This window comes from Moschus berezovskii, chromosome 13, assembly GCF_049115385.1.
Source record: "Moschus berezovskii isolate FMDL1 chromosome 13, NW_MosBer_1.0, whole genome shotgun sequence".
In the NCBI taxonomy this organism is placed as follows: domain Eukaryota; kingdom Metazoa; phylum Chordata; class Mammalia; order Artiodactyla; family Moschidae; genus Moschus; species Moschus berezovskii.
This window is the reverse complement of record NC_142472.1, coordinates 65871162-65898741: the sequence shown is the minus strand read 5'-3', so window position 1 is coordinate 65898741 and position 27580 is coordinate 65871162. Positions and strand designations below refer to the sequence as shown.

Sequence of the window (27580 nt, the reverse complement as noted above, 5' to 3'; positions counted from 1 at the left end):
ACAGGAGATCTAAGAGATATGGGTTCAATCCCTGGATGGGGAAGATCCCCTGGAAAAAGAAATGGCAACCCACTCCAGTATTCTTGCCTGAAAAATCCCATGGACAGAGGAGCCTGGTTGGCTACGGTTCAAGGGGTGGCAAAGAGTTGGACACGACTAGCACGCACACTCACACAAAAACCAATGAAGATATTGCCATTTGGTTGTGACTTTTAAAACTATATGTAAAGGCTTTGGCGACCTTTGGTTGAAGAGAAATTATCCACCTGGTTAAAATGCCCTGGGGGGAATGACTGTGGTTAGCGCTCCTTGATGAAACACAAGGCTGTAAATGGTTGGAATGACTGTTTTTGTTTTTAAAGCAGGAGTACCTTTCAAAGCTCCAGGTGTTGAACTATAAAACAGCCACATCTCTTCTCCAGCTGCTGATTGCTAGGTTCCTACAGCCGTGGGAAAATAAGTCCAAGTGTCTGTGGTTCAGCAGAGTTGTTTAGGTCCGATGTAGTGAACTGGTTAATACTTGGAACTGAGCTGCCTGGCACTGTGGTCTAGAATCTGGAGAGCTCCCAGCTTGAGCCCCTGTCTCTGAAACCCCCCAGCCGCCTTCATTCAGTCCACACAGCAGCCTCTGTCTATCCTGGGAAAAACCCTCCATACAGAAATACACAGTGTTTTGTAGAAGATTTGATTTAGTTTATTTACTCCGTGTGATCTGAATGCATATAATGAGAATCTCATAGTCGGTTCTTACTACGAATAATCATAGAAAAAAAAATCTTTCAGCTCTGTTTTCCAAGAATCTCCACAACATTCTCTATGCATTAGAGGCACTGTTTTTTTCTCCCTTGAAGCAAGTCACTGTGAAAACTACAAAAAGACATTGACTCACATCCCATTGCTCAAAGTTCCCTTAGTTTGCAGATTGATAGGGATTGCCTTTGTTAGTAAGGAGGTTGTAATGTGTGATCTAGTAGAAAAGTAATCCCTGAAAATTCAGGGTCTTCAAAACACAGTAGGATTCACTCCCCCCGCACTTCCACCCCACGTAGTTGCAAAAATAACAATTGTCCTCCCCCCCCCCCCCCCCCCCCGCTCCCCGCCCTGCCCCGGGAAATGAAGCTCATCGCTATGGTAACTAATGAAGGTTGCATCATTCTAGGGCACATTCTTAAAAGCCTGGATTTCGACATGGGTAGACGCCCCATCTTATTTTACCCAGTAGCTTAGCAACCTGTGGTCTCCTGTTTGTCACCACCCCCAATCTTCCCTCTTCCTTCAGAAAACTGACCTATATAGATGGTTTTTTATTGTGGGCACTGTGAATTTGGTTCAGTCTTAGGTATGTTTATAGTGACCTTATTTTCTGGACCAAAAAATTAGGACATGTGCGGGTTCTGAGAAGTAAGGGGTTTTTCTCCTACCTTCCTGGCAGCCCTCACTGAGGGCTTCACGGATCTTTTTTGGTTCTGCATCTCTTAACTTTTGGTGTTATTCATGGCTTTGTCTTTAGCCCTCTTTTCTTTTTCTTCACCGATGACTTACCTACTGCTTGTGTGTGGTGACTCCCAGATCTTAATTTTCAGCTCAGGTCTTGCACTGGACTACAGGCAGGCAGGTAGGTAGTTCACTAATTCAGTCTGCAGGCTCAGAAAGTTCAAGATGAAGTCAGCATTGCCCTCCACAGGAATCACTTATTGAAGAATGGCACCACCATTCACACAGCACCCCACCTCCAGACAGCCCCCAGGGCCAGGTGCTTCTACAGCATTTCCTGGCATGGTGTGTGTGCTCAGTCATGTCCGACTCTGTGCAACCCCATGAATTAGAGCCTGCCAGGCTCCTCTGTCCATGGGATTTCCCAGGCAAGAACAGTGGAGTGAGTTGCCATGCCCTTCTCCAGGGGATCTTCCCCACCCAGTGTTTCTGACCTCCTCTCTCGTCCAAGGCCTCCTCCTTTTTTGCTTGTTGTTCTGACCACATCCTCCAATGTGGTTACTTTAGGGTAACCAGGCTTCTCCTGAACAAACAAAAATATTCGGAGTTTGTGGCCAGCTGCTCACCCTCCATCAGCTTCCCAGCATCCTCAAAGTAAAATCCAGACTTTTCAGCGTCGCAGAGCCCTCGAAAGCTTCATCCACCGTCCCCTGACCCAGCTCTGTTGTCAGAGTAAGATGCTCCCAGATGCTTCTGGAACAGTGCGGGCTTCTCCCTACCGTGGATCTTACTGTGCACAGCTGGCATTTGTTTGTTTTTGTGCATTTCATGTACTCGTCCCTTTTGTTGTTGTTGTTCAGTAGCTCAGTCGTGTCTGACTCTTTGCGACCCCATGGACTGTAGCATGCCAGACTCCTCTGTCCTCCACTGTACCCTGGAGTTTGCTCAAATTCATCTCACCCTCTGCCACCCCCTTCTCCTTTTGCCTTCAGTCTTTCCCAGCATCAGGGTCTTTTCCAATGAGTCGGCCCTTCGCATCAGATGGCTAAAGTATTGAAGCACCAGCCTCAGCAACAGTCCTTCCAGTGAATTATTCAGGGTTGATGTCCTTTAGGATTGACTGGTTTGATCTCCTGGCTGTCCAAGGGCCTCTCAAGAGTCTTCTCCAGCACCATAGTTTGAAAGTATCAATTCTTTAGCACTTAGCCTTGTTTTCGGACTAACTCTCACATCCGTACATTTAATAAAATGGTTCTTGCTTGAATTAATGATCAAAAAGTCAATGATTGGACTTCCCTGGTGGTCCTGTGGTCAAAATTCCTCCTGCCAATGCAGGGGACACGGGTTCCATCTCTGCTCTAGGAAGATCCCACATGCTGCGAAGCAACTAAGCCCACACACCTAGAGCCTGTTCTTTGCAACAAGAGAAGCCCCTGATTGCCACAATTAGAGAAAGCCCGCCCACGGCAGTGAAGACTCGGCATCATCAAAACTGAAAAAAAAAGAAAGAGGTCATTGATTGAATGTGTAAGTGCAGTTGTGGGGCAGTGGGGCAGAATTCCTAACTTCAAAGATTTTAATAGTTTTAGAAAACGAAAGTTGTTCCCGTTGTGGTATTTCATTGTCCCCACCAGGATAAGTGGACTTAAAGATGGCTAGAATGTAGAGCAGAGGGTATATTCCCGGATAGGATGGACCTGGTGTGGTGCTTGGCTGTATGTCTCTGTACGAACGTGCACACACACACACACACACACATGGGCAGATACACGGTTCAGCAGCCGTGTCCAACTTAATTCCCCTGGCAGCATCTGAGAATTAGCACTGGTCAAAACAAAGTCAAGCAGAAACCTGCGACAATCTCATGAAGGAAGCACCCCCCCCCCCACACACACACACTTGATTGTACCCCTCTGGCTGCTGAGCTGGGGGATGGCTGTGAGGAGCACACACCTGCCCTGCCTGAGGTTGTAGCTCAGCCAGGCGCTGGATTTGGTTCTTTGGAATAACTTGGGGTGGGATGGGAGCAGCCTGGCAATACCATTCCCTTTCTTATTTCTTTGGAGTATCAGTAGATGCTGGCACTAAGAAGGGAAGGATTTCTAGTTCCTTCCCATCATCTCAGCACAGTGGACAGATTTTTCGGTGTCAGCCCAGCTCGGTTGCTGCCATTCTGCGTGAGTTCTGTGCAGGTATAAATAGAGACTTCCTGACTAGGACAGGTGACCAGAGGGAGGAATTTTGACCAGTCCTTCTTGCATGTCACAAATGATGAGCACCAGTTGGGGACCTCACATGGGGCTTGGCCCTGGGGCAGATGCCAAGTAAGATAAAATGTCGTTTCTTCTGACTGTATTTAGAATTCAGTCATGGAGCCAACCAGCTCTGATCATAGGGGAGTTTTTGATAAATGCACAATTTATCTAACATCTATTGTAACTTAAAAAATTTTTTTCAGGTCTAAGGAATAATATTTCAAGGCCATATTTTAAAGTAATTTTTACTTGTTGAAATGTGGTCAGCTGTGTCCAAGGTATTTTCAAAATAGCCCAGCTGTTCAACTCACTGAGCCCCACTGTGGGGGGGCTTCATCTTGCTAGTTTTGAGATGACCACTGCTTCTCCCCAGTGTGTTTCTACCTACTGCTGAGAACTTGGGGGAGAAGAAGAGGCCTTGGGAGAAGAAAACAGGACGTGGCAAAGTGGCCTGGGCTGTGCTGTGTTGGTTTTCTTCTTCACCCCAGGACTTTGCGTGGGCGACGGATACAGTTTCTCTGCATTTTAGCAGGTCATGCATTTTTCTTCTCCAGGACACTGACCTCTACTGGTTTAACTCTCTTAATCAACAGCTGTTATTTCTTGTTTTTTTTTTTTCAAAGAAAAAAGTTTTTTGTGTTGCTTTTAAAATACAATATGTGAAAAAATGAACACTTGACTTACAGGCTTTGTATAGTGGGAATTAATTTATCTAAGAAACTTTGAGCCTTCCAAATTGTGCTTTTGACCTCTGGGATGCAGTGTCTTTTTTTCCTTTTTAAATTGCTGTTACACCTCTGAACATAAGAGAACAGGTGTCTTTATAGCATTTTATTTTTAGATTGTAAAATTTACCAATTATCAGATACATGTTCATGTAACGAAGCTAATATGTTAATATTTACTGAAGACGACACAGAATTTAAAATAACTGCATCCACTCTCTGGTTATGGATAAATCACTTAAGCTGCGTTGGGCTTATACTTTTGTCTCTAAGGGATGGTTTCTGTTTCGTAGGGCTTCGTAAAGATTAAATGTATATGCAAAGTGTTTGAGGGGCTGTTATTTCTGTAGAAATGTTTGTTACTGTTATTCAAATTAAAGCTAATATTATCCTGTCACCTTTTTGACCTGTTTTAAAAAAATCTTTAACCAAGTCTGTGCTAACTGTGTTGATTTGATGTGTACCTTTTTTAACCAGGATTTTTAGGAACACTGTTACTTTAAAAACAAAAATGTGTGTGTATGTGTTTATATATTTTAAAAATAATTTATGCATCGGAAAGACCATTGGTTCAGCTAACATTAGAATAGTGTGACAACCTTTGTGTACATAGTACAGATGCTGCTGTGGACTTAAACATTCACAACCTAAAAGTTGAGAGTTACGTTTTATTTGGTGGGAATTTTTAGGACTTCAAGCCTGGGAGACAGCATCTCAAGTAATCCTGAGAGAACAGCTCCAGGGAGGCAGGGGAGCAACCAGGTTATATAGAAATTTTACAATAAAAGCAGATAGTCTGAACATGAGATGGTGATTATTAACTAAAGAAAACCACATATCGCATGTTAACAAATTTAGCACTTTCCTACAAATGGGAACATGCAAAGAGTCGGGGCTCACTGAAATCATTCCTTTGATACAAATCTTGGCTATCTGGGGTCAGTGTCCTGTGCCTTCACATCCTGAGCTTCCTCAGGGCTCACTGTGGGGAATGGCTACAGTCTGATGTCTGCTAGTTGGCAGGTATTCTTTCCTTCCTGAGTTCCCTCAGGGCTCACCAGCTCACCATCAGTAGTGGCAGCAATTGCTAATGGCTGTGGCATCCTTGTTTACTGATTTAGCAGAAAGTTACTGACTCTGCCAAAGCCTTTGACTGTGTGGATCACAACAAACTGAAAAATTCTGAAAGAGATGGGAATACCAGACCACCTGACCTGCCTCTTGAGAAACCTGTATGCAGGTCAGGAAGCGACATTTAGAACTGGACATGGAACAGCAGACTGGTTCCAAATTGGGAAAGGAGTATGTCAATACTGTATATTGTCACTCTGCTTATTTAACTTACATGCAGAGTACATCATGCGAAATGCCGGCCTGGATGAGGAACAAGCTGGAATCAAGATTGCCGGGAGAAATATGAACAACCTCAGATATGCAGTTGACACCACCCTTATGACAGAAAATGAAGAGGAACTAAAGAGCCTCTTGATGAAAGTGAAAGAGGAGAGTGAAGAAGTTGACTTAAAACTCAACATTCAGAAAACTAAGTTCGTGGAATCCGGTCCCATCACTTCATGGCAAATAGATGGAGAAACACTGGAAACAATGGCTGACTTTATTTTGGGGGGCTTCAGAATCACTGCAGATGGTGACTGCAGCCATGAAATTAAAAGACACTTACTCCTTAGAAGAAAAGTTATGACCAACCTAGACAGCATATTAAAAAGCAGAGACATTCCTATGGTTTGTCAGAAAACCAAAGCTATGGTTTTCCCAGTAGTCATGTATGGATGTGAGAGTTGGACTATAAAGAAAGCTGAGTGTGGAAGAATTGATGCTTTTGAACTTGGTATTGGAGAAGACTCTTGAGAGTCCGTTGGACTGCAAGGAGATCCAACCAGTCCATCCTAAAGGAGATCAGTCCTGAATATTCATTGGAAGGACGGATGCTGAAGCTGAACCTCCAATACTTGGGCCACCTGATGTGAAGAGCTGACTCATTGGAAAAGACCCTGATGCTGGGATAGGTTGAGGGCAGGAGGAGAAGGGGACGACAGAGGATGAGATGGTTGGATGGCATCACCAATTCAGTGGACATGAGTTTGAGCAAGCCCCGGGAGATGGTGAAGGACAGGGAAGCCTGGCGTGTGATCGCAGAATCAGCCCTGACTGAGTGACTGAACAACCAAGAAATGTCTGAGCATAGCCAGCTTGCTGGGGATCTGGATGCCAGACTCCTTTATAGAACCAGAGAGAGAAGCGGTGAGGGACTAACGTGAACAGGCAGAATCGAGAGGGAGAGCAGAGAGGAAGTGAAGTAAAAAGGGCCATTGGTTTTCAAAGCACCTCTGAGAACAGCCGGCCTTTGTAAGGGGTGTGTTAACCTCTTCTTTTCACAGGTGGACAGGGTCAGATTTTCTCCCTGTGAGCTGATCAAAGGCACTTTAGTTAAACACTTAGGCAGAGGGGCAGGGTCCTCTGAGGCAGGCTGCTGCCTGTAATAACAACAGCAACGAAAAGCAAGTGAAAGAAACAGTTCCAGCGTGGAGTCAGAATCTTCTCTGCAACATAACCACCGGACAGCCAGGGAACTCCCCTCACACTTATTTTCTAATGAGGGAGTCAAATTGTGTTTGAGTACGACGCTATGGGGCCTTCCCAGGACAGAACCCTGATCTGTATCCTCTGCTTTAGTTCCTCTCTGAAATACTTTGATAATAGTATCTGATACATACATCCTGAGTTTTTTTTTTTTTTAATAGATATGAAAACTCCCACCAAATGGAAGATGTTCCCTGTGATGGCCATGAGCTCATAACCCACATAACCACATTCTGTACATAATGGTTTGCATCTTCTAACCCCAGATGCCCAGTCTACCCCTCCCTTACTTCCCCTCTGCCTTGGCAAACACAAGTCTAGAAACTGAATATTTTAAATATTATAATGTGGTAACTGAAAGTCACAATCCCCCTCCTTTCTAGAGATTGCTCTTGTTACTTGTTGAATGGTGCAGTTGTCTGTTTAGCGACTTTTCCAAGCTCTTTCTGCAAAGACTGTATTTCTTATTGTATGTGATCATTGAAGTTTCTGTTCTTCTATCTCTGAGGTCAACCAGTGATTTCATTAAGGAGAAAAAGGTCTTCCTTCCCTTTAAATTCTTTTGGCAGAGACTGCCCTGGAAGCCCTTCAGACGTAGAGGACTGAGAGAAAGGCCAGTTTCTTCTCTACTCCCTCAGTGAACCGCTCGGCAAATCAAAACACACATCCCCCAGATTTGAAGGACAGGGTTCCAGCACCCTGGTACCTTAAAGCCACTCTGTGAACACGAGCCACAGTCTCCACAGCCACCTGCTGTGTGAATGGGGCATGCATGATGGTAGCTGCAAGATGTGACATTTACTGCCACAAACCTGCTTCTTCATCAGGCTTTCCCATGGATGCGGCAAGTGTCTAACTAGACTTTAGAATTCTGAAACAGTGATTCTGACAGTTCTTCCCAGCTCCATAATTGATTTGGTACAGGGACTGATTCTTGGAACTTCCTGTTCTACCATTTTCCATGGTGGCACTCTTTTATTTATTCTTGTTGAGATAATAGTCTCCATAGTAGAATGTATTGGTGTAGATTATGAAAAGAATTTAAGTGAAGGCTGATTAGGTGTATAAATACTGTATGTATTGAGTTATTTCTTAGGAATTATTTTCCATTACACCTGTCCATCTCACAAATTGGCTGGTTGACCGACAAGATGGGATTTTACAAGTATAGGTAGTGGTGTCCTGATATAGCGCTACATCGTATCTTGTGTCTATACAGAGAAAATGGCACATCCTTATTGTGTCTGTAGTTAGTCTTTCCCTCCTATTGGGTGACCCACTGATTAACTGGGGAAGAAATCCAATACAGTTTAAAACTTCGTCTACAGTAATGACTTAAATAGTCTATTTAGATATTGTCCAGTTCTCTCTGAGATAAAAGTGCTCAGTGTCCGCTTTTTACCCTGGGATGGTTTAGGGGTATGGGGTGAGAGTTGTGGTGTATATGATCTCCTGGCAGCCATGGGGCAGTGTTCATTTCCCTTGGTTTGATGTTGGCTACTTCCTCTGGTCTCTGGGGCAATGTCCCTTTACCTCCTGGTTGTGTTGGTCTTGTGGGTGGATGCTGGTGTAACTTGTGGTGGGCCTTTCTGGTTGATAAGAACCTAACAGTGTCCCCTGACAGCATCATTTTCTCTTTGACGCCTCCTCTCCAGGCTCTCCTGAATGTCTTGTTGTTCAGTCACTCAGTCGTGTCCAATTCTTTGTGACCCCATAGATTGCAGCATGCCAGGCTTCCTGGTCCTTCACAATCTCCTGGAATTTGCTCAGACTCATGTCCGTTGAGTTGATGATGCCATCCAACCATCTCGTCCTCTGTCCTGGATGTCTACCACATGTCCATCTGGCGTGGACCCTCATCCCCCACCTTGTTGCGGGATTACCCTGTTCCCTGGTGGGTTCCGCAGTCAGTCCTCTAGCTCAGTAATCTCAGTCTCAGAGTTTTACCATTGCTTGTCTGTGTTTGGAAAAACCCTATTTTGAAACAATGGCCTAGCTTGTAAGACTGAATTTACTAGTAATCCTTCTTTGTGTGTCAGATGTTGCATATTGCTTCATTATCTCTTCCTGTGTTCTTCCCTAGTAAATCCCAATTACTGCCCAGGGAGATGAATGCTTCCAGCAGACTAGGGCAAAGGCCATATACTCCAAGAGCAAAACAGCTACAAGAATAATTTTCGAACACTGTCACATGTGGGTATATAAATACATATGAGGATAAAATTTAATTATCCTTAAATATTTAATTATAAAACAGTCATGTAATTCTAAATATATGCAGCCTTAAATTTAAGGAATATAATGTCTTTAGAAAAGCATAAGTGGTGTGTATGTCCACATATATATAATGTGTGTATATATATAGTTAAGGTCTATATTCATGTGTTGTATAGAGATATGTTATAAACAAACATATGTTATACATATTTATATGTAATATATATTATTTAATTACAGCAAGATGAATATGTCATGTACACACACAGAGTTGACCCTTGAACAGTTAGAGGCATTGATTCTCCGTGCAGTTTAGAATCTGCGTATAGGGCTTCCCTGGTGTCTCGGTGAAGAATCCACCTGCCAATGCAGGAGACACAGGTTCGATCCCTGATTCAGGACTATCCCACATGCCTCGGAGCAGCTAAGTCCTGTGCACCCTATCGAGCGTGTGCTCTAGAGCGTGGGAGCTGAAACTTCTGAAGCCAGCGTGCCCTAGAGCCCATGTTCCATACCAAGAGAAGCCACCACAATGAGAAGCCTGCGCACTGCAATGAAGAGTAGCCCCCACTTGCTGCAACTGGAGAAAAGCCCACACAGCAATGTAGACCCAGCACAGCCATAAATAAATAGGTAAAATTATATTAAAAAATAAAATCTGCACATGACTTTATAGTTGGCTTTCTGCGTCGGTGGTTCCACATCTCAGAGTCGACCATTCGTGCCTTGTGTAGTACTGCGGTACATATTTGATGAAAAACAGTCCACTTATAAGTAGGCCTGTATAGTTCAAATCTGTGTTGTTGAGGGTCCACTGTATATATATTTTAAGACCTTCTATCAACTTTCCCATGACCAAAAATACTGTGATTTAACACACCCATTTCTTTCGTTGCAGGACTGTTCGTGTATGGTTAAAGAGAGACAGTGGACAGTACTGGCCAAGCATATACCATGTGATGCCTTGTAAGTATCTGGGTCTCTGTCTTTAAGAATCAGACGGGGACCCCAACTCCCCTTCTTCCCCAGATTGCCTGCTCTGTGTTCTCTTGAATAGAGATGCATGAGGGTTGGGATTATCATTGTAATGGAAAGGACCGTATTATGTCATTTTAGCTCTCTATGTAAAATGAGAAAATTGCTTTGAAACTGACTATATACATGGTTTCTGAGTAAGATCAATGGAAGGACTTAAATACCTAGGCTCCCTGATTACAGTTATCTCCCTCTCATTTCCAACTTTTTGTTTAACTTTTTTGTGAAGTATTTCCTTAGACAATTCAAAATTTTGTCCAGTGATTACATTTGTGAAGTAAATTTGTTCTTACATTATTGTTCTATTTGTTCAAATTCAGGACATTCAGCATTGAACATTCAGTTCTCAAAAGGATTTGCTGTGGATTGAAATGTTCTAATTAGAAGTCTGTCTCATTTCCCCAAAAGCTTCTATGAGAAATATGTCCTTGCACTGATAAATAGTGAATCTTTCAAATATACTTTTTAAAAAAGATGACTAATTCTTAGATTCTTAAACTGGCAGAAGTTCCCCTGCAGGGAGAGAGCTGCTGCCCGCACCCCCCGACCCCCTCCCCAGACAGGAAATTTCTTTATAGTCTGTGGTTTTATCAAAATTAAGGAAGTTTGGGTATCTTATTCCATTTTTATTTTAGTGTAATTGTTTGAATTCATTGTTAGTCATATTATTAAACATTTCTCTTACTCCCCTTCCTGCAAACTTTAATTGAAATTGGCATACTAGAAAAAGGCCCTAGGTCTGTCGTTTGGGTTTCTGTACCCTCCGGCTTCCTGCAATGTGCACCTCTTCCCTTGATGCCAGTATCCCGACATACAACCCAGAAAAATTCATGCCTCACTATAGATATGCTTAAGCTTATGCCTCTGGCAAAAGAAGGTTGTAATAACTTAAGCAACAATTTTGCGTGTTTATGAACAAATACATTATCAAGGATGTAATGGATTCTATGATTTCAAATTTATCTTTGAGGTTTGCATTTCTTTAGAATCGTAGTGAATAGATGATAACCATGTAGTTGAACCAAGTATCCCACTCTACATTATTGAAAAGAAACTTATAATTCAGTATAGTAAGTCCCCTACATGCATATGAGTTCCATCCTGAGAACGCATTCTCTTAAGTCCAGCAAAGTTAGCCTGGGTACCCAACGAACACAATTGGCTACATAGTACTGTACTGTAATAGGTTTATAATACTTTTCACACAAATAATACATAAAAAGCAAACAAACACAAAAAATAAACATTTAGTCTTACAGTATAGTACCTTGAAAAGTATAGTACAACAGCTGGCATAGCGGGGCACGTTCGCATCTTTGAAAACTCGCAACTTGAAGGTTTCGTATGTAGGGAACTTACTATGCTTAGATTCTCATCTTACTGGTTGTGCCTCCAGCAGACGCCATTGCACAACAAAGACCCAAGGTGAATTTTCTTCTTAAGTCTTGGCAGTGATGAGGCCTTAGGTAAATGGAAAAGGAAAGGAATTCTGTGATTGATTTTTTTTTTTTTCCTTATTTTTAAGTGGTATAACCTGTCTTACCTACAGCCTTTTTCATCACACTTGACATAATATCCAGCAGGCTGAGCTGGGGAAATTCTGTAGTCCAGCAAGCTGAAGCTGACCCCAGAGTCCTGTAATTTCCATGTGACTCTGAAGACAGGAGAGGCCAATGTGGGCAGAGTGACGAGGGCTTGGGGATGGCGCTTAAGGAATCTCGTTGAGAGAGGTGTTGATAGGAACCTCATGAAGATGCGGGATCCTAAACAGTTGCTCACCAACCACCCCCACTCCCCAATACACACATCCGTACACATCTGATGTCACTCTCTAATGTTCTTATTCAAATATCACAGAGGATACAGAGAAACCTCGAGTTGCATGCTTGTCCTTTGGTAAGCTGTATCTGTGAGTGACTAAAGAAAGCTGCTGTAGCTCCTGCAGCTGACATAGGTGCTCAGTAAAGAAGTACCTACTGAAGACTCAAATCTGTTAACAAAGATGAGTTTCCCTGAGAGTATTATCATACATTTTCCTAAGTGACCAAACGTGATCTTTGAGAAGAATGACCCTGTAATTATTTTGCCTGTGACCGTCTACGAAAGGGAGTAAAGAAGGGATTACTTTGCTATCAGCGTGTGGTCTGTGGACCGGCAGCATCAAGGTCAGCTGAGAACTTACTGGAAATACAAATACTGGGTGATCTACTGAATGAGAATTTACATTTTAAAAGATCCCAAGGTGATTTGAATGCCTTTTATATTTTGAGGTTGCCTTTTGGCATTTTCTCCAACATGCAGGAAATGGTTTTTTCCAGTAGTCATGTGCAGGTGTGAGAGTTGGACCGTAAAGAAGGCTGAACGCCAAAGAATTGATGCTTTCTAATCGTGGTGCTGGAGAAGACTCTCGAGAGTCCTTTGGACAGCAAAGAGATCAAACCAATCAATCGTAAAGGAAATCAACCCTGAATTTCATTGGAAGCACTGATGCTGAAGCTGGAGAATACTTTGGCCACCTGATGCGAAGAGCCAACTCACTGGAAAAGACCCTGATGCTGGATAAGATTGAGGGCAGAAGAAGAAGGGGATGACTGCATGAGATGGTTAAATAGCATCACTGACTCAGTGGTCACTGCCTGAGTTTGAACTACCTCCAGGAGATAGTGAAGGACAGGAGAGCCGGCGTGTTGCCGTCCATGGGGTCACAAAGAGTTGGACATAACTTAGTGACTGAACAACCAATATGCTGATCTATTTACATATGTTTACATGAACACATGTGAAGGCTCATGCCTGTACAGTGTTGATTTGGAAATACATAGATATAAGTACACATTCTAGTTGATCAAATATTTACTGTGCACTGACTATATACAGGCCATCAAGCTGGGTGCCAGAAGATGCAGGTAAACAGCGGGTGAATGGTCAGGATAATTTCCATAATCTTTCATTGTTGGACGGTTCCATCTATCGTGGAGGGTGAAAAGAACAGAAGGCTGTGTTCTTCACAGCTGATTGGAAATTGGCTTTTATATTAGGGATCATATGCATTCAGATAACATAGGAGCTGATCTCTGAGCAAGCTCTTTTGTTTACCTTAAGAGAGGCAGAGTCTTATTGCATAAGGAAATAGGCTACATTTTCATGTCATTTAGAATGTATTCATTTATTGAATATCCACTTTTTTTTTTTTTTGGCAATCCTTTCTATTGGAAGGTGTTTTGTTAAGAGGTTACTCAATATTGTCCTGAAATAAGGGGTATTTGGTATTAGTTACAAAGGGGCTTCCCTGGTGGCTCAGATGGTAAAGCGTCTGTCTGCAATGCGGGAGACCTGGGTTTGATCCCTGGGTTGGGAAGATCCCCTGGAGAAGGAAATGGCAACCTGCTCCTGTACTTTTGCCTAGAAAATCATGGACGGAGGAGCCTGGTAGGCTATAGTCCATGGGGTTGCAAAGAGTCAGACACGACTGAGCGCCTTTACTTCACTCACTAAGTGGAAAACTACTAGAGGCTATAATATGGACACCACAAAGCAGATATGACCATATTGTGTGTTTATAGTCATATAAAAAAAGTAGTATTCCAAATCCAGAGGAAAACAGATAATATCTTGTATGTGAAATATATGATTTATTTGCTTAATTTGTCCATTAAAATAACTTTAAAAAAAGTTGAACTCAGAAACAGAGAGTAGAAAAGTGGTTGCTAGGGGCAAAGAGGTGGCAAATGTAAGTTCAGTTATGGGGTGTGTGGAATCTGGGGATCTAGTGTATAACATGGTGACCTCTAGTTGATAACATGTTTTGTAAGATTGAAATTTGCTGAGAGAGTACAACTTAAATGTCCTTACCAAAAAAAAAAAAGAAATATGTGAGGTGAATTAAAAATGTGTTAATTTGATGGCAGGAATCCTTTCACAACATGTATCAACTCATCACTTTGTAAGCTTCAGATACCTTATAATTTTATTTGAAAATTATACCTTAATAAAGTTGGGAAAAAAGTCACAGAACCTGGAATATCAAACACTGAAAAGAAAAAAAGCCCTTTTAATATGGTGTTTGTCACATTCTGAGTAGGATAGTAACATTTTATCGCATTGAGAAGTATTTGGAGTTGATTGCAGGGAAGGGGGAGAAGGCAGTGGCACCCCACTCCAGTACTCTTGCCTGGAAAATCCCATGGATGGAGGAGCCTGGTAGGCTGCAGTACATGGGGTTGCTATGAGTCAGACATGACTGACTGACTTCACTTTCACTTTTCACTTTCATGCATTGGAGAAGGAAATGGCAGCCCACTCCAGTGTTCTTGCCTGGAGAATCCCAGGGAGGGGGGAGCCTGGTGGGCTGCCCTCTATGGGGTCGCACAGAGTCGGACACGACTGAAGCGACTTAGCAGCACTAGCATCAGCAGCAGGGAAGGGAGCAGAAGACATTAGATGAGCAAGAATGAATACTGAGGGCCAAGTTTGAGGGCAAGGAGTGCGCCTGAAAGGCAGAGTGTGATAGGACTGCATGAACTTCAGAGAGTGGCATGTGAGAGAAAGATGAGGAGCATCTTTCTGTACAGTGTTGATTTGGAAATACATAGATATAAGTACACATTCTAGTTGATCAAATATTCAATTGATAATCGAAAACCCAACCACTGCTTTGGAGGTATCCTCATACCCTGTCTTTTCTGAGATGCTCCCGCTTCCCTGGGCTTCCTTGGAGGCTCAGTGGTAAAGTATCCGCCTGCCAGTGCAGGAGACTGGGGTTCAATCCCTGGTTTGGGAAGATCCCCTGGAGAAGGGAATGACAACTCACTCCAGTTTTCTTGCCTGGACAATCCCATGGACAGAGGAGCCTAGTAAGCTATAGTCAATAGGGTTGCAAAGATCATGACTTGCTTCCTCTCCAGGAGGGATATAGGAGAAACTAGATTTGCCTGGTTAAGGCTGTTTGCCCCTGAGCCAGTCCAGTTTTTCCAGGAATTTAGTTTGAAGTAGGAAATGCTAGTCTCACCCTAGGCTAGCCCCTTGAGCTGGGAACACAGAAATCCAACAGCTTTGTGGCATTTGTCTGCATGAAGGAAGTGTGAATCACTTGGCTCCAGAGGGAGAGAAGCCTGAGCAAGTGATGCCTTAAGGTTTTCTTCATGCTCTGAACCCCCAAGCTTGACTCTGATTCTGCCCTTGAGTTCAAGAGGTGCCCTTTGTTTTACTGCCATGTGCCTATCTGCACTTAAGTCCATGCAGTGGGTTCCTGCTGCTTGTCGCTGCAAGTATCTGACTCAGCCTAACCCTGAGTGTACACCTCCAAGTTCCTGTCTTTTCACTTTCTCCTGCATCTCTGTGATCTTTAAAGAGAAAAGACTGAGCCATGCAGTCCAGTAGGTCCCTATTGGTGCCTCTGAGGTATTGAGTTGAAAACCATATGGGAAAAGTGAGAGCAAGTAAAGATGAAAAGCAGAAAGAAATATCTTGTTTAATTTCTTTGGACAGTGCATTCAACAATTTTTAAATATTTCTTCCATACCAAACACTGTGCAGTGTGCTAAGAATGAGGTGTTTATTTATTTTGTTTTGGCCGTGCTCTGTGGCATGTGGGATCTTAGTTCCCCGACCAGGGTTTGAACCCGTGTCTCCTACATTGAGAGCATGGAGTCTTAACCACTGGACCACCAGGGAAGCCCCAGGATAGAGTGTTTAATATGGCAGATGATTCCTATCTTCATGGTATGTACAGTCTGCTGGGGGAGCCAGACCTAAAATGAGTACCACTGTGCATGGTGATTTTTAACAGAAGTAGGTGTAATGGGCACATGGTCACAAGAGGTCCCTAAGAAAGTTCCAGTTTATATTTTTAGAATTTATTTGTTTTTTATTTTTGGCTATATTGGGTCTGTGTTGCAATGCACAGGCTCTTCGCTGAGGCTCACAGGCTTTCTCTGGTTGCAGTGAGTAGGGTCTATTTTCTAGTTGCAGTGCAAGGCTTCTCTTGTTACAGAGTCTGGGCTCCAGGTGCATGGACTTCAGTACCTGGTTTGAGGGCTCAGCAGCTGCAGTTTTTGGGCTCTTGACGGTGGGCTCAGTACTTGTGGTGCATGGGCTTAGTTGCCCCGTGGCATGTGGGATCTTCTTGGACCAGGAATCGAATCTGATGTCCCCTGCATTGGCAGGCAGATTCTTAACCACTGGAACATCAGGGAAGTCTGGAAGGTCTATTTTAAACCCTGCTATCTATAGAGAATTTGGGGTGACTGATGATTTGTTTCTTAGTTTCCTCTAAGCTGATGTTTATGGATGAGTGAGAAATAAGAGTATGTCCTTATCAAATATTCTTTCAAAAATAGTATCTTCCTGACATTATCTCACATGGTAGCTGGAAAGTAGCCTACTATGACAAGATCAAGTATAGCCTTCCCAGCTGGGACCTGCCTGACCTTAAATACCAGGGAGGAACCTTCCTGAGGGTACAGAGTTAAGGTTTTAGTTACAGCTGTAAATGTTATTATTTGTTCCAGGCTTCTAATAGATACCATTTCAACCACTGTATTTGCATCTTACTATAGAGGGGAAAAGGCAGAGGAACCAGAGATCAAATTGCCAACATCTGCTGGATCATTGAAAAAGCAAGAGAGTTCCAGAAAAACATCTACTTCTGCTTTATTGACTAAACCAAAGCTTTTGACTGTGTGGATCACAATAAACTGTGGAAAATTCTGAAAGAGATGTGAATACCAGAGCACCTACCTGCCTCTTGAGAAACCTATATGCAACAGTTAGAACTGGACATGGAACAACAGACTGGTTCCAAATAGGAAAAGGAGTACATCAAGGCTGTATATTGTCACCCTGCTTATTGAACTTATATGCAGAGTACATCATGAGGAACGCTGGGCTGGAAGAAGCACAAGCTGGAATCAAGATTGCTGGGAGAAATATCAATAACCTCAGATATGCAGATGACACCACCCTTATGGCAGAAAGTGAAGAGGAACTAAAGAGCCTCTTGATGAAAGTGAAAGAGGAGAGTGAAAAAGTTGGCTTAAAGCTCAACATTCAGAAAACTAAGATCATGGCATCTGGTCCCATCACTTCATGGGAAACAGATGGGGAAACAGTGTCAGATTTTATTTTTTGGGGCTCCAAAATCACTGCAGATGGTGATTGCAGCCATGAAATGAAAAGACACTTAGTTATGACCAACCTAGATAGCATATTAAAAAGTAGAGACATTACTTTGCCAACCAAGGTCCGTCTAGTCAAGGCTATGGTTTTTCCAGTGGTCATGTATGGATGTGAGAGTTGGACTGTGAAGAAAGCCGATCGCCGAAGAATTGATGCTTTTGAACTGTGGTGTTGGAGAAGACTCTTGAGAGTCCCTTGGACTGCAAGGACATCCAACCAGTCCGTTCTAAAGGCGATCAGTCTTGGGTGTTCATTGGAAGGACTGATGCTAAAGCTGAAACTCCAATACTTTGGCCACCTCATGTGAAGAGTTGACTCATTGGAAAAATACCCTGATGCTGGGAGGGATTGGGGACAGGAGGAGAAGGGGACAACAGAGGATGAGATGGCTGGATGGCATCACCGACTTGATGGACATGGGTTTGGGTGGACTCCGGGAGTTGGTGATGGACAGGGAGGCCTGGCATGCAGCGATTCATGGGGTCGCAAAGAGTCGGACACGACTGAGTGACTGAACTGAACAGAGGGGAATAAAACAAACAAGCAAACATAAAAAGCACAGGCATTCCTATTTTCATGGTTGAGTTATTTTAGATTTACTTTACCAACTAGTTTGCTATTCATGGGGTCAGACAAAGGAGTAGAGGAGAGAGAAGAGCCGGGCTGGCAGGTGTTTGAAATTTTTCTTACTCTGCAGAATTGGGTATCATGTCTGGACCTTTCTTGGCAACACATCCCCCATGGAGAAGGGTTAAAGCAACTTGGCTGCCAAAAGTATAGTGAATAGGAGTTTAAGAGGGCCAGAGTCTCAGGCCTGAGTTGAGGATTGGGCAATTGGAAAACCTCTGTGGATTCTGTCACTGCCAGGACAGACAGATGGAACCTACTTTGGCTCCTAAGTGTTTATGCGTTTGTCCCTGAAGCACAACAGAAGATGGCTCTTCAAAGGTAACTACAAATAAAAGGCACACCTAATAAATAAAATGACCATTTTGTAGTATTTTCAGCTCTCTGCCTTGAAAATCCCATCTGGTGGGATGGCATTTGCCCAGGCTGAGGCTGTGGTTGGGCCCCTTCAGCTTTTCCACCAGTGTGGCCACTTGACCATTTGCTCAGCTAACTTTTCAAGTGTAGGAACTCTACTCAGTGAAGTAAGTCAGACAGAGAAAGATAAAGACCGTGTGATTTCCCTCTTGGGGAATATGAAGCAGCAACAAATAAAATAAATGAACAAACCGAATAAAAATAAATAGATATAGTGAGAACAGATTAGTGGTCACCAGAGGGGAGGCAAAATGCGTAAAGGGGATCAAATGCATGGTGACAGGTGGAAACTAAATTTTTGGTGGTGAGCACACTGAAGCAAGTGTAGAAATATTGGGGTGACCAAAAAGTTTGTTTAGATTTTTCCATAACATCTTACATCACCCTATGTAATGTTATGAAATATATGTAGTATTATAAACCAATGTTACCTCAATAAAAATGAATCTAAAATTTTTAAAACTTTAAAATTTAAGTAAACAAATAAATAATAGTTAATAAAGTATAGGAACTCTAGTCCTCACTGAAAAACTTCATTTGAACTGCCTGCTTTTCCAGTTTTATTTATTTATTTTTTCATCAGCCTGGTTGAGAGAAAGGCTGTTTATTATTTGTGATGTGTAGTATGAAGGGTATATATGCAGTCGGTTATTCATCTATATTCTGAGAGTTCCTGCTTCGTGTTATCCTTCTGCAGAAATGCCTTTACATTCATTGGGCTCTCAGCTCATACTGCTGTGTGTGTATGTGAAATGTTTTATCTGCCTTTTTAAACAAGATTTTATTGGAGTCTAGTTGATTATTTTGTGTCAGTTTCAGGTATACACCCAAGTGAATCTGTTACACAAATACATGTATCCAGTCTTTTTTAGATTCTTTTCCCATACAGGCCATTACAGAGTAGAGAGTAGCGTTCCCTGTGCCGTGCAGTGGGTCATTCCCTGTGCCGTGCAGTGGGTCCTTATTAGCTGTCTGTTTTATATATAGTGGTGTGTATATGTCAATCCCAGTCTCCCAGTTTATCCCTCCCCACTCCCCTCCAACCCCCCGGGAACCATAAGTTTGTTTTCTACATCTGTGTTTCTATTCTGTTTTGTAGGTAAGTTCATTTGTACCTCTTTTTGTTTTATATAGAAGTGATATCACAGGATACTTGTCTTTCTCTGTTACTTTACTCAGTGTGACACTCTCTAGGTCCATCCGAGTTGCTGCATTATTTCATTCTCTTTTATGGCTGAGTGATATTCCATTGTATATATGCACCACATCTTCTTTATCCATTCCTTGGTTGACGGACATTTAGGCTGCTTCCATGTCCTGGCTATCGTAAGTCATACTGCCATGAACATTTATCTGCCATCATGCTCAGCGCCCCTTTGAAGGAACACTAAGGAAAATGAGTTTTCAGGTAGGAGAGCCAGAAACCCTTGGTTTTCTCTAAGGCAGAACTTCTGTGTGCTCTAGCGTCCTGGGATGATCCAAATGGATTCCAGGCCCCACGAACTGATCTGTTTAGTTGGGCAGGAGCAATCCAGTCATGGGGCCCCAGCAGTCTGTTCCATTTCCTCCAGGCTGTTTTGCTCACATCTAAGTTTCTGTGTGATTCTTGAGGCAAAAAAGGTTAGGAGGAGCAATTTTACAGACTTGGTACATAGTCCTTATAGGTAAGGTGAAACATGGGCTCTGTTATATTCCCAACAGATCTTTCTTTTGACTTTCTTTCTCGGATTTGATATATTTTCCTCAGTCAAGACTTTTGCTTTGGTGTTTGTTTTTTTTTCCTATCTGCTTTTAAAGCCATTTTCAATTCTTTGTGAAATGAGGTAGGGAATGCATTGAGTAAGTTATCTTAGTTAAGACAAGTGAGAGATGCAGTTTGAACATACTGTTTGCATTAAATTCTGATAAAGATGCATTGTTTAATATTGGAGTGTTCAACATTGCTCATAGGATAGCACTTATGCCTGGGTGGGAAACTGGAATTTGATTTTCATTTTTGCTACCAATTTGCTGACTCACTTCGGGCAAGTCCTGTCATTTTCTCTGCTCTGAACCTAACAGATAAACTGTCCATTTTATGTTTCTCAGATTTGCAGAAATATTTTTGTTATATGTCAAGCAAATATTTGTAGATTATTTTCAGGTTCCTGGTGTTTAGCAATATACACTCTCTTTGCTCATCTTGACCCAGAGGGATTTAGGAAAGATTGGTTGATTTGTGAGGTTGTAGTTGGATTGGTGTCCCATCTGTTGGAATTGTAGTCTTAGAGCAGCTTAAAATTGAGGATTTAGAAAATTAAAATGATTAATGTGTTCATATTGATATACTTATATTTGGGGTGGAAATGAGTTAGTTTGTAATTTTCCCATTGGTGAGGTCCAAGGCTTAGGACAGTGGATGTGGTTTGTGCGCTGTCCCACCCTTTCTGCTGGGTTTATTGGAGTTTTGGGGGAAATTCACGTGGGAAGATGAATGACTGAAAGTTATTTAAAATAATGAATTTGGTATTTCTGTTTTTATAAGATAGTGCTTGCTTGGGTGAGTTTTAAACGGTGTTTAATTCAGTTGAGGAAGTTTGTTGGCTGTGGGGGAATGTGTGTATGATTCAGAAATACTCATCCTATTGTTTAATTCATATCTTATTTCACATAACTTCTTGGTTCCTAATTGTGACATATACTGCTCCTTTGTTGGTTTCTTTTTGGTGTAGGTTGTATTATAGAACCATGTGTAGAAAATGACTTGTTTTTTATTATTGACATTTTCCAAAATAATAATGTAATCTGATCTTTTGATTTTCTGTTTACTAAGAAGAAAAAGTGCCCAAGGAAGTTTGATATTTCACAGAATTGAAGGAGAACAGATTATCCAAGCTAAAGATAACAGATATTAATTAATCTGAATGATTATAACATTTATTTAGCGTACTCTGATTTTCATCTGACAGAGTAATTTAAAGCTTCCAATAGTCAGATCACTTTACTGTCACTTAAAACTTGTCTGGGAGAAAAAGGGACCACTGCCCATTCACCGTCATTTTGCTGATGTTACTTAGACTAAATTAAAACAAAACCAAGGGTTAATTTTAGTTGAGTTCATAAAATATTTGATTTAAATGAAAAATGCTTTTTCATGCTAAGCACTTGAAGTCCTAAATATAAGTGTTCTTAGTAAAGTAAAACATGGGCCGAATACTGTAAACCTAATAAATATTATTTTGTGACACATAGCTGAGTGGAGTAGTGTCCGGGAATTAATTAAATCTTTGCTTTATGGTGGTGGGGTTCTCTTTGTATGCCTCTCTAGGCAAGGCCCTCTTATCGTAGAATCCTGACATTTTGTTTGTTTGTTTTTTAATTTATTTTTAATTGAAGAATAATTGCTTTACAGTATTGTTTTGGTTTCTGCCAAAGGATCCTGACATTTAACTTCACCAGGATGCCTTTAAATACCTGAAGTTTTATTCACAGAGTACTGTTGCTTATTTAAAGTTCCCACCAGCACATCTCATGAAGATTAGTGTCTCCTGCCAAATAATGCCTTTAGCATAGTAAAGTTGTCAGAGTGATTGAAATCCACAGTTCATTGCAACTTGTATTTGAGTAAAGTTCAAATGATCAGCAAAAGACAGGAAATAAATTTGTCATAAAATGAAAGAATTATAGGTTTAAATGATAGAAATGGGTCAACTTTCCCCCAAATAGAAGTATTTTGAGAATGCCTTCTCTCAACTTACATTTTTTTAGAAAGTATGAGCAATATTTCTTCTTAGATCATCCATGGGATAAAGATGTTAGAAATCCAACTAGGCAGTTTCTCTCTAATCCATTTAATTACTGCTCCCTTGAAGCTGACGTTGGTTTCTTGTGTTCCCTTTGCTTAGGGCTGATGCGTGGTCAGCTGTTCAGTCATGTCCTCATGTCCAACTCTTTGTGACCTCCGTGGGACTGTAGCCCACCAGGCTATCAGTCAGTATTTTACCCATGGAAAATCTCTGTCCATGGGATTTTCTAGGGATGAATGCTGGAGTGGGTTGCCATTTCCTTCTCCAGGGTATTTTCCCGACCCAGGGATTGAACCTGCATCTTTTGCATCTCCCGCATTGGGAGGCAGATTCTTTACCACTAGCACCATACAGGCTCATATCCTGAGCTTTTCCCCCTTCAATTTATATGGTCATTAATATAATCACCCAGACTAGGGGTTCTCTTTTCATTCTCCCTAAACTTTAAGCTGAACCCCTGCCTTAAACTACCAGATTTCATTTTTTAAAAACATCCAGTATTATAAAAGTGTTTAAAGATAAGATTTGACAGGCCACCAAGGTCTAAAGTCCTGGCACTAATATGAGAGAGTATTTTTCCCCATTACCCACAGACCTCTACAAATTTCTTTCCTATCATACTTGTACTTTTCATGGTCTCGCTTCCTAAAATTTTGCCAAATATCCTTCTTTTAAGTGTCATCAGTCCGAGACTGAGCAGGGAGATGACCAGTCCTGATCAGACAACTTGGAAAATGAGACTTCTCTTGTTTCTTCATTAAAAAAAAAAAAAGAAAGTCAATAATTTTATTTATTTTTGGCTGTGCTGGGTCTTCACTGCTGCTCACGCTTTTCTCTGGTTTTGGTGAGTTGGGGCTATCCTCCGGTTGTGGAGCTCAGACTTCTCATTGCAGTGGGGTTCTCTTGTTGCAGAGCAGGGACTCTAGGTTGCACCGGCTTCAGTAGTTGTGGCATGTAGGCTCAGTAGTTGCAGCTCCCGGGCTCTGGGACACAGGCTGTATAGTTGCGGCACATGGGTTTAGTTGACATTGGCATGTGGGACCTTCCTGGATCAGGGACCAAACCTGCGTCTCTTGCATTAGCAGGTGGATTCTTTTCCCCTGAGCCACCACGGAAGCTCCTTCCCTTGTTTCTAGATAAAATGTATTTCAGCCAGCCCCTTTGCTTGTCTATTGGAGAAAGCATGTTTAAGGTGGGTGAATAGAACAGTCTCTCAGCCAAGTTCATCTGAGCCGTCAGAAAGACCCAATTATTTCTTCATTGACTAGTGAATTATTAGTTGTTATAGCTGAATTCTTCTTTGTGAAATATCGTGTTTTTGCAACCTGGCTACAAATATTGTGTCTAAATCGTATTTTGTTTGTTTCTTCCTTTATTCTTCCTTCTGCAGGATTCCCTCGACCATGTGGTCATAATTTTGACTTTACTGTGTCTTATTCAGTACAGTTCAGTTCAGTCGCTCAGTCGTGTCCGACTCTTTGCAACCCCATGAATCACAGCACGCCAGGCCTCCCTGTCCATCACCAACTCCCGGAGTTTGCTCAAACTCATGTCCATCGAGTCGGTGATGCCATCCAGCCATCTCATTCTCTGTTGTCCCCGTCTCCTCCTGCCCCCAATCCCTCCCAGCATCAGAGTCTTTTCCAGTGAGTCAGCTCTTCACATGAGGTGGCCAAAGTATTGGAGTTTCAGCTTTAGCATCAGTCCTTCCAATGAACACCGAGGACTGATCTCCTTTAGAATGGACTGGTTAGATCTTCTTGCAGTTCAGGGGACTCTCAAGAGTCTTCTCCATCACCACAGTTCATCAATTCTTCAGAGATCAGGTTTCTTCACAGTCCAGCTCTCACATCCATACATGACACGGGAAAAACCATAGCCTTGACTAGACGGACCTTGGTTGGCAAAGTAATGTCTCTGCTTTTTAATATGCTGTCTAGGTTGGTCTTAACTTTCCTTCTAAGAAGTAAGCATCTTTTAATTTCATGGCTACAATCAGCATTTGCAGTGGTGATTTTGGAGCCCCAAAAAGTAAAGTCTGACACTGTTTCCACTGTTTCCCCATCTATTTCCCATGAAGTGATGGGACCAGATGCCATGATCTTAGTTTTCTGAATGTTGAGCTTCAAGCCAACTTCTTCACTCTCCTCTTTCACTTTCATCAAGAGGCTTTTGAATTCCTCTTCACTTTCTGCCATAAGGGTGGTGTCATCTGCATATCTGAGGTTATTGATAATTCTCCCAAAAATCTTGATTCCAGCTTGTGCTTCTTCCAGCCCAGCGTTCCTCATGATGTACTCTGCATAGAAGTTAAATAAGCAGGGTGACAGTATACAACCTTGACGTACTCCTTTTCCTATTTGGAACCAGTCTGTTGTTCCATGTCCAGTTCTAACTGTTGCTTCCTGACCTGCATACAGGTTTCTCAAGAGGCAGGTCAGGTGATTTGGGATTCCCATCTCTCAGAATTTTCCACAGTTTATTGTGATCCACACAGTCAAAGGCTTTGGCATAGTCAATGAAGCAGAAATAGATGTTTTTCTGGAACTCTCTTGCTTTCTTCATGATCCAGCGGATGTTGGCAATTTGATCTCTGGTTCCTCTGCCTTTTCTAAAACCTGCTTGAACATCTGGAAGTTCACAATTCACATATTGCTGAAGCCTGGCTTGGAGAATTTTGAGCATGACTTTACTAGCGTGTGAGATGAGTGCAATTGTGCGGTAGTTTGAGCATTCTTTGGCATTGTGTCTTCTTATGCTTCCCCAGAAAGTTTTTTCCTTTGATATTTTTTGTATGGATGAATAGAGGCTTACTGTATATGGGCTATAACACTAGTCTTTCAGAGGCTGCTTTTTCAATTAATTTCTAGTGAGTTGAAGTTAGAAGGATCTCTGTGTCTGTTTATCTACTCCCTCAACCCCCAAATGGAAAGACACTTACTATAACCACAAATGTGGGCATCGATATTTCTTTTTGTTTTTTAAGTAAGGTGGTTTTTATTTTTATTTATTTTTAAAATTTTGGTTGCTCCGGGTCTTTGTTGCCTCTTCTGGGCTTCTCTTGTTGTGGGGAATGGGCTTAGTTGCCCTGTGGCATGTAGAATCCTAGTTTTTCAGTCAGGAATGAACCCTGCATTGGAAGTCAGATTCTGAATCACTGGACCACCAGGGAAGTCCCAATATTTCTTTCAATCCATTTCTTTCCTCCTTGGCCCTGTGCCGCCTATGGGTAACCGACCCAGGGCCTCTTCCTATGGGAATGTTGTAGTCAGGAAGTGGTTTGAAAAGCATCATAAGACTTACCAACTGAAAGTCGTTACACACACACACACACACACGGTTTTTTGTAGGGTTTTTTTTGGTGTTTTACCATAATGCCTCTTTGAAATAATGTTTACACTTTTGGGGGCACGTGGGAGGTCATATCTCAGTCTCTGTCAATCCCCTGTCTATAGCCACATGAGTTCTATCATATGGGTTCTGCAACAACAGAACTTCTGTTAAAGCTTCTTTTACTTAGTTAGGAAAGGTTTTTTTCCTTTTGCATTCTGAAGGCATTTCTTACTATCAGTATAAAGTAAGGTGACCCTGGGGACAAGTTTTGTATTATGGTTCCTATATATAGTTGATGCTGTAGTCTTATCAATTCCTTGATGACAGCTATAATATCTTATATATCATTGCATCAAATGTCTTGAACATAGTAAGCATTCTAAATTTTTGTTGAAGAATGACAAAAAATTTAGTAAATGGGGTAAAATAAGGAATAACGAAATAGCAGTATTGATTTAAGGGTAGCTTGCACAGTATTGTGATTAAAAAAAAGTCTTTTAAAATCAGTGGGTTTTCTAATTATTATATAATCAGATAGGAACTTTCGAGTAAATCATATAGGAAATACTTTTATGTGGTCAGGAAGGCAGCTGAGTGATGAAATTTTTCTTTATTATGTGTAGCCACTTGGACTGCAGTCCAATTTTGCTTCATATACGCATACTTATATCATAATAAATTGTTAGATATTTAAAATATTTAACAAGAATAGCAAAATAATGCATAAAGACCATGTTATAGAAAGACTCATGTCACTCAAACATAAGAACTGTGTTGATTTTTTCCATGTATATTTTTATGTATGTGTCCTTTATGTAGAACTATAATCAGTATAATTTTTTCTTTTGTTTGTTTCAGCTAACTTGATAGTTTTCCATGGAATCATTAAATTTTAATCCTGCACACATGTTATGGGATTATGAGACCTGGCATTTTAGCATGTGTGTAGAGATTTTGCCAACAGAGTTTATAGGCCAACGATGAGTAAGACTGGCTTTCTTAGGGCAATACATTAAATATTGTTTGATTGCTTTTTCCCCAGCAGTGTTCTTTTGGAAATCTAGTTTAAATTTGTGGCTAAACAAAAAGAAGATATTCTGCTATATTGGTGAAAGTTTGGTGGGGGCGGGGTATATATTTCTATTTATTAAATGTATCATGTCTCAAAGTTAGAAAAAAGTAAGTAGTTTTTTCATTTCAGAGGACTTTGTTGTTGTTGGTCATGGCCTTTGTATAGAGAATTAAAAAAGATGTTACCAAGTGTTTATGAAGTGGTCCTGTTAGTAGAACTTGAAGTGTTTTTTTTTTTTTTATAGTTTAAAGATGTTTGAAAATAGGACTGTGTGTTTGAAATCTATCTTTGAACCTCCTTCAGCTTTTTTTTTTACCCTGTGTGACCTTGGTTAAGACATCTAATCATAACTTTAAAATATGAATAAAAATATTTGATGTTGATTATGATTTTGATGATAGGTAGTTCATGACCTATAGGGCTACTGTGAAAAATTATGTTGAGGACTTCTATGGCAGTCCAGTGGTTAAGACTTTTAGTTTCTAGTGGAGGCAAAGCGGGTTTGGTCCCTGATTGGAGTACTAAGATCCCATATGCCATGTGGTATAGTCAAAATAAATAAAGAAAAGAGAAATGAGTATAAGTTATATTGAGCTGTGTAGAACACCATTTCGATATGAAATAAAGTTGTCCGAAGGCCTCCATTCTTACCAATAAGCATAGAGAAAGAGGCTTGGAACTGGAAACTGACCTGGCAATTTGGGGTTTCCAAGCCTGCTCCCTTCACTCAGGCGTGGTGGTAGTGAGGGGGTCAGTCCTGCCCGGCAGGGAGGCCCTGTCCATGTCTGGGTGAACTGACTCACCTGACTTCTTTTCTCTGGAGCCTGGCCCTGTGTTGAGCTGGTTTTCTTTTAGATTGAGACAAGGCCTCCAAGCCTTTTTCCAATTGGCAGCCTCCTGCAT

At 41.6% G+C, this 27580-nt stretch overlaps 1 protein-coding gene across 3 annotated transcripts in view; it reads left to right on the top strand.

The window, feature by feature from the left end:
- The window catches only part of WDFY2 (WD repeat and FYVE domain containing 2), a 187635-nt gene that overhangs the window by 62502 nt on the left and 97553 nt on the right, over window positions 1-27580 (top strand). For all 3 annotated transcript variants that reach the window (XR_008685963.2, XR_016038897.1, XM_055426161.2), the window contains exon 2: window positions 10131-10198. Coding sequence is in view for 1 of the 3 variants with exons in the window: in XM_055426161.2 (XP_055282136.2) it covers window positions 10131-10198 (68 nt within the window). In the remaining 2 variants the exon portion in view is untranslated. The remainder of the gene's footprint in view (window positions 1-10130; window positions 10199-27580) is intronic.